Consider the following 10,409-nt stretch of genomic DNA (forward strand, 5'->3'; position numbering starts at 1 on the left):
TAGCCAGAGGCAGGTACATCCAGGAGAGCACAGATGTGAACAAGACCAGACAGAGCTGGGCCATGTGAGGAGCAGGGAAAGGGAGGCCAAGCCAGGAGGGTAGACGCAAGGGGCCGTGTAACCAAAATGGTTAGATTGTATAGGGAAGGGCCGTCCAACTCCTCGGCGGGAGACTTCAGGGTAGAGGGTTAGGTATGCTGGCCATACACTGTTAGAGGTAAGGACTGAGGGATGCTGGGAGAACCACTTTGACATGTAAAAGGCATCTCGGCCATTTGTTCCAAGTTTGAGACCTAACATTGTGTACACAAAGTTATTAACTATAGACTTATTTTGTAATGGTAAAGTACTAGAAGTAACCTATAATTCAAAAATGGAGAAAAAGGTCAGATATGGTGGCACATACCTATAATCCCAGTGCTCAGGAGGCGGAGGCAGGAGACCGAACAGTTGAAGCCAGCCTGGGCTACATAGTAAGGCAATGTCTGACTCTTTTGCCTGTGTTTAGGACCCTTTTCATCCAACAGGGTTGCCTTGTCCATCACTGATATGAGAGTTTGTGCCTAGTCTTGGAATTTTTGTTTTGCTTTTCAAGACAGGGTCTCTTTGCTATGTAGCTCTGGCTGTCCTAGAACTCCAGCTGTAACCAGGTTGGCCTTGAACTCACAGAGACTCACTTCCCTCTGTCTCCCAAGTGCTGGGATTAAGGGCAAGCACTATTACCACCCGGCTTAGTTTTATTGTAATTTGGTATGCTAGGTTCAGTTCAGTTGATAACTCTTGGAGGCCAGCTCTTTTTTTTTTTTTTTTTTTTTTTTGAAGGGAAACTAAAGAGTGGATTTGGGGAAGAGGGAAGGTGGGGTGGGACTGGGGAGAGTGGGGTTCTGTGGTAGGGATGCAATGTACGAGAGAAGAATTTAAAAACAAAAAAGAAAAGTGCCCAACATTGACCTCTGACCTGTTGTGGGACATTTGTACACTGTGTGAAGATGCATTGCTATGACTGGTGTAATAAAAAGCTAAATAGCCAATAGCCAGGCAGGAAGTATAGGTGGGACTTCCAGGCAGAGAGAATTCTGGGAAGAAAGGTGAAGTTATCAGCCAGACTTGGAGGAAGCAGGTTGGGCAGTATTGAGATGAGGTAATGCCACATGGTAGAACATACATTTATATAAATGGATTAAGCTATAAGTGCTAGTTGAGACAAGCCTAAGCTAAGACCAAGTTTTCATACATAATACTAAGTCTCCGTATCTTTGTGAGCTGACAGTCCCGATGAGAAAGCACTGCTACACTGACCTCCATACACATATATACACCCATATTATACCCAATCAAACACATTTAAAAGTTCTTTTTTTTTTTTTTGGTTTTTCAAGACAGGGTTTCTCTGTATTGTTTTGGAGGCTGTCCTGGAACTCACTCTGTAGACCAGGCTGGCCTCGAACTCACAGAGATCCGCCTGCCTCTGCCTCCCGAGTGCTGAGATTAAAGGCGTGCGCCACCAACGCCCAACCATTTAAAAGTTCTTAAAAACTAAATTTAAAAAAAAATGAGTGAAAATCTTTTTTTTCAGTGCTATGAACTAAACCCAGAGGACTGAATTCACATATGAAAATATCACACTAGACCCTATTAATATGCATAATTAATATGTTAATAAAAACTAAGACCAACACAAAAGAAATAATTAAATACTAAGCTGCTTCTAGGTTCTTTTTTCTTTATATTTATTTTATGAGTGTAGATATGTACCTGTGACTACCCAGAAATTACAGATGCCTGTGAGCCACCACCTGGATGCTGAGAATCAAACCAGGTCCTCAGCAAGAGCAACAAGTGCTCTTAATCACTGAGCCATCTCTCCAGCCTCTAGTTTTGTTTTTGGAGTTTTCTGAGTTAGGGTATGGCTAGGTGGCCATGGCTGGCTTAGAACCTGCAGAGAACCACCTGTCTCTGCTTCTCAAGGGCTATGATTAAATGGGTACATCACCACACTGGTCTTAAACACTAAGCAGTTTTTATTTTTATTTTATTTATTTATTTGGGGTGGGGGGGGTCAAGACAGGGTTTCTCTGTGTTGACAGTTCTGGCTGTTCTGGAACTTGCTTTGTAGACCAGGCTTGCCTTGAACTCACAGAGATCTGCCTGCCTCTGCCTCCCAAGTGCTGGGATTAAAGGTGTGTGCTGATGTTACCACCACCACCCAGCAACTAAGTTTTTAAAAGGCTGTTCAGAAGTATAGAGATCTGTGACCTGAGGACATAGTTCAGATAATAGAGTTGGCCCAGGACCACATAGATTGGGCGTGGTGACACACACCTGTAATTCCCTGCAATCCCATCTCTAGAGAGGTAGAAATAGGAGGGTGGAAAGTTAAAGGTCATCCTTGACTACACAGTGAGTTTGAGGCCAACCTAAACTACAGGAGACTCTTGTCTCAAAAAAACAAACAAACAAACAAAAATGAATTCATAAGTATAAAAAGATTATATCAAGGAATAGTGGCACACACCTGTATACTCTTAGCACCTGGAAAACTGCAGGTGCATCATAAGTCAAGGCCAGCATGGGCTATACAGTAAAACCTTGTCCCAACTATTTTAAGTAGAAAATGCAAAATTAGATGTGTAGCTTGATAGTAAAATATGTCCAAATATGGATAACTCAAGAGACAGATGCAGAATGTTTCAGAGAATAATCCAGAAAACAAATCCAAACACCTTGAACTGTGGTCACTTCCAGAAATGGCCTGACACTGTCTTTATAGGAGGGCAGTCTTCTTTCCCGTGGTTGGTGTGCAGAGCCTTTAGCTGGACCACAGAGGACAACAGCTAAGACCTTTAGCAAGCCAATTTACTTCAAGCTAGAAGAACCATTCTAGCAATTTCATCTCAAATTGCCCTCAGGGTTTTTACACTTGCAGTAAGAGAAATTATGAGGAACTTACTTTCTGCTTCATATTTCTTTCCATGAAAAGTTTTATACAATTGTCAAGTATCTTTTATTTTATAAATATTTTTATAAATGAAAAAGCGGCTACATCTGAAGAAAAAACATCTGGTGAAGCCATCATTCCTATAAGAAGGGCCTGAATTTGGAGACTGTCCTGTCATTTTAAGAACCTGAGGACAACACACAGGGCAATTCAAGGTGATTTTCAAGGCAATGGCCACATACTCACTCCAAAGTGGTTGGCCCAAAAGATTCCTCTCTTTTCTTCTCTTTCTTTCTTTCTTTCTTCTCTTTCTTTCTTCTTTCTTTCTTTCTTTCTTTCTTTCTTTCTTTGGTTTTTTGAGACAGGGTTTCACTGTGTAGCCCTGTTTGCCTTGAATTCATACAAGATTCCTCTCTTCTCTTCTCTTTCTTTCTTTCTTCTCTCTCTCTCTTTCTTTCTTTCTTTCGTTTTTTGAGACAGGGTTTCACTGTGTAGCCCTGTTTGCCTTGAATTCATACAGCTCTGCCTGTCTCTGCCCCCTCCCAAGTACTGGGATTAAACGTGTGATCCACTGCCGCACTGCAGCCCCAAAGATGCTTAACTAAGGGAATGTGGTGTCCAGGAGGCACTAAGGGTACCCAGGCCCACTGTGTCTAGGCTCCCGCACAGCAGAGTGCATCATGGAACTCACCTCCGGGCCTCCCACTCTCTTCGTTGCCTCCTCTTTGTGGTTCGTGCCACAATCTCCTGAAACAGCACAAACAAAAGAAAAACATAGTGGTTTGAATGAGAACGGCCCCCACAGGCTCTATGTTTGAATACTTGTTTCCAGTTGGTGGAACTGTTTGGGCAAGAGTAGGAGGTGTGGCCTTAGAGGTGTGTCACCAGTGGGCTTTGAGGTTTTAAAAGCCCACTCCATTCCCAGTGTGCTCTTTCTGCCTCCTACTTGCAGGTAAGAATGTAAATTCTCAGCTACTGCTCCAGTGTGATGCCTGCTGTGCTCCCTGCCATGGTGATGATAGACTCAAACCCTCTGCAACCGTGAGCTCTAAATTAAATGTTGTCTCTTGTACATTGCCTTGGTCATGGTGCTTGGTCACGTTAAGCCTGACAAGACACTTTGAAAGAAGCCCCTAGGCAATGACCCCTGAGAGAGAATGTGGGTTTTGTCCATGCTCCAAGTCCAGCTTATATCTGGGAATCTGAAGAACTGAGGGATGACTGTGTCACTAGGCCTCCAGAACTTGGCAGACACCATCCAAATACTGAAGAGCCTATGCTTTCCTTGACGTGCTCAATACTACACTCAACATCTGGTTTCTCTGCCTGTCCAGCATCCAAAACACCTAGACACTATAGTCAGGAAGATGGAGCTGTAATGTCCCCAATTCCTGTTAGACATACATAAGACCCTTAGACATTACAGAAACCAAGTACAATTCCAAAGGTGACAGCACAGTCATGGAAGGGACCTCTAAACATACCTAAAACCCTAAGACACTATAGAAATTAAGTATAATTCCAAAGATGGGAGCACAAGTGTGACAGTTAGGGACCTCTATGTGGCCTGGTTTCCTTTTGTGGTTCACACAGACTTGAAGGTCAAGAAGCTGCCAATCTGGGCATACCAACAGGAAGAGAACAAAGTCCCCAACAAAAGCTGTCTAACTGGGGGGATGGGGGTGGGTGCACAGGACTATATAGTGAGACCTTGTCTCAAAAAGAAAAAACAAACCACCCCAAAACCAAAGTCCCCATAAAAAGAAAGGAAGCTCACCTAGAATAAACTCAAACTTCTGAGCATTAAAGCAAAAAAAGAAGAAAAAAGGGCAGTAACAAAAACTCACGCACAACAATTCCTTATGTGTATGGGAAAGTAGAACAAATGACTAGGTGTCCCACCAGAAAGCATGGAGGCACAGCCCTGCAGGCTCAGCATTCAGGAGGCCGAAGGATGGGAATCACAGTTTGATGAAGCTAACCTGGATTATACTGCAAGACCCTGCCTCAAAAATAAAACCCGAGTCGGGGGAAGGTTGTGCTTTCATAAGATAAAAACCAGCAAGTTTGCTAGAAAGTGAACCAATAAAATGAAGAGATAGATGGCTAGCGGAACAATGGAAGGGGGGGTCCAAGAGGACATCCTGAGACTGCCCAAGCTCTTGTGAAAGGAAGACAAGAGTGAGGGGGTCTTGAGACAGCCGGCCACTTAGTCTCTGTCTCAGACTGACCATGTCTTGAATGTCACACATATGGCCAGAATGGGTCCACTAAAGCACACTCTTGGAAACACTGGAAAACCCTAAGATATCCCAGGGGCAAATTCTAATTATGCCACAAAGATCAGGAGCCACAGGCGTCTTCAACAGTAATGCTGAACAAAAGAACAAAATGTAGCTGTCCACACTAGAGGGACGGCCACTGCCTACTTGCTATCCTTCAGCTAGCGGAAGCCCATGTTGGACAGACCCCTCTATTGGTCAATCTCAGATCACAAAAATGCCTTCCCTAGAGTGTTTACACAGGGCTTGCCAAGGGAGCACAAGCATACACAGTACCTTTCTGGTAACTGCAATGAGCAATACTGTGGGAGAATCAGATATTTAATGTTCCTCCATAGTGGATTTTTTTGGTTTTGTTTTTTAAATTGTTTACTACCTTTCCTACATAGGGCTAAACTGTCCTAAATTTCATTTCCTTTGCCAGGATCCTCCTGTAAGGTAAGATACAGCTCAAATAACCCCAGAAATCTACCTGAGGCCACAAAGATAGGTGCTAGAAGGCAGAGTCGGTACCTACACCTAATAACTACTCCACTTCCTACTGCCTGGTACCCCCAGCTGTGCCCAGGCCCGGAACGCCTCACCTGGCTCACACATACCTCTCCTAGCTGTGCTTCACCTAGAATGGCACCCAGCCCAAACGTACCTCTTCTAACCGTGTACGCTTCTCAGAAGGCTCTGACCCATCGCTGTCACTTCCTGAAAGATCTTCATCCTCTGCTTCATCCCTAAAGATGTCATCATAGGCAGGAACTTCAAGGTCATCCTCTTGTTTGATGAGCAACTTGATCTACGTATAAAACAAAAAGCAATCAAAATTGTCTTCTCTCCCTGCCAGGAAGCCATTTCTCAGGATGCTTGAGTAGGATCTTACTTTTTCTTAATCAGCTGGCTCCTAAGTTTTCTGTACAAACAAATAGCACCTATATAAGAACTCCAGGCTTCTCAGCAGCACTCAGTAAGGTATCAGAGCTGTCTCACATGGCATGCAGAAATTATGAAACTAAGTTTGAAAAGCATTTCCAGTCCACTTTAAGTCTGGACAACATTTCTTTTTCTTTTTTTTTCCTTTTTTTTTTCTTTTTGGTTTTATGAGACAGGGTTTCTCTGTATTGTTTTGGACGCTGTCTTGGAACTCGCTCTGTAGACCAGGCTGGCCTCAAACTCACAGAGATCCGCCTGCCTCTGCCTCCCGAGTGCTGGGATTAAAGGCGTGCGCCACCACCGCCCGGCTTGCAACATTTCTTTCTGATGTGTATATTAAAGAACAAAAATAAAGGTCTCACCAGTTGACTTTTGGTAGAGGATATGAAAATGTTGCCATGGATGTATATTAGGATATGATTTATCTCCCAAAGGGTTCACCAAGCCAGAAGCTTGCTGCCTGTGTAGGGTGTTGAGGGAGGAGAGCCATTTAAAGGTGGGGTCTGGAAAGTGTTAGGCCAGTCAGGGCTCTCCCCTTACTGATGCAGTGACAGCATCTCTTAGAAGTGTGTCAGGCCTTGTAGAGGCTGAATCTCTATGTGCAGGTGGTTATAAAACTTCCTCAGCTTGCTCTGCTGTTTCCTGTCTCACCATGAACTATATCTCACTCTCCCAAACACTCCCGCTATTGGGAAACCATTCATCATAGGAGTCTCACAAGAGCACAGCAGATGTTTGCATCATGCTCTTGAATATCCAGGACAGTAAGTTATCTGTAGCCTTCAACTATAAGGTACCCCGTCTCAGATATTTTCTTTTCTTTTCTTTTCTTTTTTTTTTTTTTGGTTTTTCGAGACAGGGTTTCTCTGTGGCTTTGGAGGCTGTCCTGGAACTAGCTCTTTGTAGACCAGGCTGGTCTCGAACTCACAAAGATGGGCCTGTCTCTGCCTCCCGAGTGCTGGGATTAAAGGCGTGCGCCACCAACGCCCGGCTCAGATATTTTCTTATACAGACACAAATCGGTCAAGACAGACATGAACCCCTAAGCCAACACAATTCTTGTCTCTAATAGCAATTCCGGACTGACTTCTCTTGAAGAGGGTCCTTCTATGAGAATTTCACAGTCATAGAATGCTTAGACAGCTGGTCTGTGCTGGTTGTATATTTAACACATAGAGGTTCAGAATAAGTATAGTAGAGATATTTGGGGCTAAAATATTCTGATCCCCCACCTTCCAAATGATGCAAGATCCACAAATGTGTCGTGTAAATGCCCACGAGCTAGATAGTTGAGGTTCTTGCATTGAAGATGCTCCCTAACTGGAGAGGTGGGGTACACGTTGCAAAGAAGATACGTGCAATGTTGCCACAGCATAGAAAGGAACAGACTGATTAAAGGGAGATCACACACAAGGGAAGGCCCTGAAAGGGCTAGGTACCTGAGTGTCATTGTACACATTCACGACGTTTACTGGCCTGTGGGTATCACACACAAAAAATACACTGTCTTCATCAGGTTGAAGGATATCCAGTAGGTCTACGTTGGCTCCACAGTTTATGAGGACGAAATAGCAGAACTGAAAGGAGACAGAGACACTGTGAAGGAAATGCCCCAAGGAGACCCCTCCACCTCTGCCCTCCTCTGCTGAACACCTTATGGCAAGGCCCAGGAGGAATTGCAAGCAACTTGACAACTGCCCATAGCTGCCTTGGTTACTGCCTTTCCAATATGACACGTAAAAGTAGGCTCTGGAGCTCTTCTTGCTTCTTAAAGAGCATGATGAGGCTTAGCAAACTCAAGACTTGTGCACAGACTCAAACAGCAACAGACCATGACTCCACACACATACCAAAGGCTCTCTATATTGCCGGAACTATATTGTCCTGTTGCCTTACCCACGACAGAAAAACCTTTCCTCAGTAACACCCAATTGCCTGGCTATGGGCTCACACTTGCAATATAACACTTTAAGGTCAAGGACGGGCCACTGCCCAAGAGTTCAAGGTCAGCCTGGGCCATCAAGTAAGATATTGTCTCACAACACTGGAGAAAACTCCATCAGCACAAGTTATGAATAAATCTCTTCCAAGTCATTCTAGAAGTGGTCAGGGACTCCAGAAACCCTCTGCCATGCCCTACCTACTCCCTATCGGTCCCACAATGTCCCAATTTTCATCTGGCCCTAAGCAAAAGTAAGGAGTCTTGGTTCTGTCATTAAATTCCAAAGGGAAAACATGTTTGGAACCTGGAATGCATTTTCTTGAGGAGATAGCAGAAAGCAGTGATGTATCCTAGGAAAATAAGTGAGGTCAGAATACATGCTGTCCACATCCACACCTTTTTCATTTTTGAGACAGGATCTCGTTACATAGTTGAGGTTGGCCTCAAACTTGCTCTATTTCGGACTTGCCTCAAATTGGTGATGGGGGGGGGGGGGACAGGACAGCAAATGTTGACTCTGCCATCATAACTTAAAGTGTAATGAAATTGAAACTTCAAAGCACACTTATCCTACTTTAGAATTAGGAAGAATGCTAAGAATTAGGAAACTGCAACTGAGTAGAATAGCCTAGTTATTCTAAAATGTATGATTTCATACCTGCTCTTTATGTTCAAGAAATGCAGTTTCAAGTTCTTGCCACCCAGCAACTGGAACCAGCGTATACTGCACGTGGTCGCACTGGAACAGGGCCTGGGGAGGGAGCACACTGTCAGAGCCCTATCAGTTAGGATGACTTACCTTCAACCGCCAGAGACAAACACATCAACTGAGCTGGGAGATGAAGGTCTATGGGATATGCTGTTTGGTAGGAGCTGGGCAGTGGTGACACACACTAACCCCAGCATTTGGGAAGCAGAGGCAGGGGGATCTCTGAGTTCCAGGCCAGCCTGGTCTATAGAGCTAGCTCCAGGATAGCCAGGGCTACACAGAGAAACCCTGTCAGAAACAAAACAAACAAACAAAAAAATCAGCAGGAGAAGCCAGGTGGCAGGGATGTGAGTGTTCAGTGTACACTTGTGCCAAATCTGTCAAATTTTGCCAAAGTCAAACACTAAGGGAAAAAGTAACTTTAATTGCAGGTGTTCTGAAAAGTTCCTGACCCCCACTTATTGTAAAAACTCAGTATAAAGTCCTAACTGACGATCCTCTCTATAGCCTAGGGGCTCCTGTATTTCCAGCACTCACTATGATGCAATTCCCGGCTATCGTAGTCCTCTCTCAAATTCCATCTTTGATAGATCACTTACAGGTTCAAAGTTTCAGTAGTGAAACCATTTTCACTTGAGTTTTTGCAAACAAACAAACAAAACCACCACTTGTGTCGCCGTTTACCCAATACACCTAGCCCCAGTATAGTTCAGAGAGGGACAGGTGGGCCCGTCTTTGGGTCACCAGCTCTCTCTGGTTCCCGCCCAGCTTCCTCTGGTCCCTCCCTTTCTGTGCCCCACCGGCTGGAGCCAACCCTGTTCCCTCACGTCTTGCACTGCCTTATCTTCCTAAGGTATTCGGAGCTCACCTGAAGGATCTTGCAAGCACACAAGGCATCCACATCCGAGGCCACAAAGAGAAGGACCCTCTGTTGGAGGAAATGAGGACAGGTGAGTTGAGCACCGGCACTTCAAACTCTGTGGCAACACCCCGTCCTGCGGGCTCACTCACGGACACTCGCCCTCATCCCTTCCCCTCAGATAAGGTTTGGACCAGGGTCGTGGAATGGGAGTCACCTGGTTGTGGACCAGCTCGTAGAACTCCTTGCGGAAATCGGACACGAACATAGCCACTGCGGCCGGATACCCAGAGCTGGAGCCGAGACACCGGGAGCCTGGGAAGCGGTCAACACTCCCGCCAAATCACGGCTCTTCCAATTGGCCCACGCCAGCAGCCAATAGTTCTTAGCCTTTCCTCCTTTCTGATTGGGTCCTATTGGGAACAGCCAATAAAGCTCTGCTATTCGCAGCCGGAGAAGTCCCGCCCCCGCCCCACCCCCCAAAGAAGCTTCGTTTTGAGTCAGGCGGCGAACTTTTATTACTCCCTTTGACTTCCACTTACCCAAAACCCACTACGCTCGGCGGACATCTTTACTTCGGGAAGGAAAGCCTATCGTCTCATCCTCCTGTACTCAGGAAAAATACACCCCTAGACATAGTAAATTCAGTTACATATCGTTTGAGGACCGCAGTTACGTTCTCGATGCACTATAGCGCGTACTTCCGCCCGAGTCCATAATGGCTGAAGCCAAAGCCGGAAGTTCTAGGTGCATTC

General features: G+C 45.1%; 1 protein-coding gene across 1 annotated transcript in view; it reads right to left on the reverse strand.

Moving 5' to 3' along the window:
- Cdc45 (cell division cycle 45) overlaps positions 1–10,353 on the reverse strand; it is a 31,669-nt gene extending 21,316 nt beyond the window's left edge. Inside the window, exons 1-7 of the mRNA XM_040751186.1 lie at positions 10,197–10,353; positions 9,872–10,067; positions 9,664–9,723; positions 8,745–8,837; positions 7,584–7,721; positions 5,867–6,010; positions 3,630–3,685 (exon numbers count right to left, since the gene is read on the reverse strand). Of these exons, the coding sequence (XP_040607120.1) occupies positions 3,630–3,685; positions 5,867–6,010; positions 7,584–7,721; positions 8,745–8,837; positions 9,664–9,723; positions 9,872–9,922 (542 nt within the window). The 5' untranslated portion in view covers positions 9,923–10,067; positions 10,197–10,353. The remainder of the gene's footprint in view (positions 1–3,629; positions 3,686–5,866; positions 6,011–7,583; positions 7,722–8,744; positions 8,838–9,663; positions 9,724–9,871; positions 10,068–10,196) is intronic.
- Between the last annotated feature and the right edge of the window lie 56 nt (positions 10,354–10,409).

The sequence above is a fragment of the Mesocricetus auratus genome, unplaced genomic scaffold (genome assembly GCF_017639785.1).
Source record: "Mesocricetus auratus isolate SY011 unplaced genomic scaffold, BCM_Maur_2.0 Super-Scaffold_100008, whole genome shotgun sequence".
In the NCBI taxonomy this organism is placed as follows: Eukaryota; Metazoa; Chordata; class Mammalia; order Rodentia; family Cricetidae; genus Mesocricetus; species Mesocricetus auratus.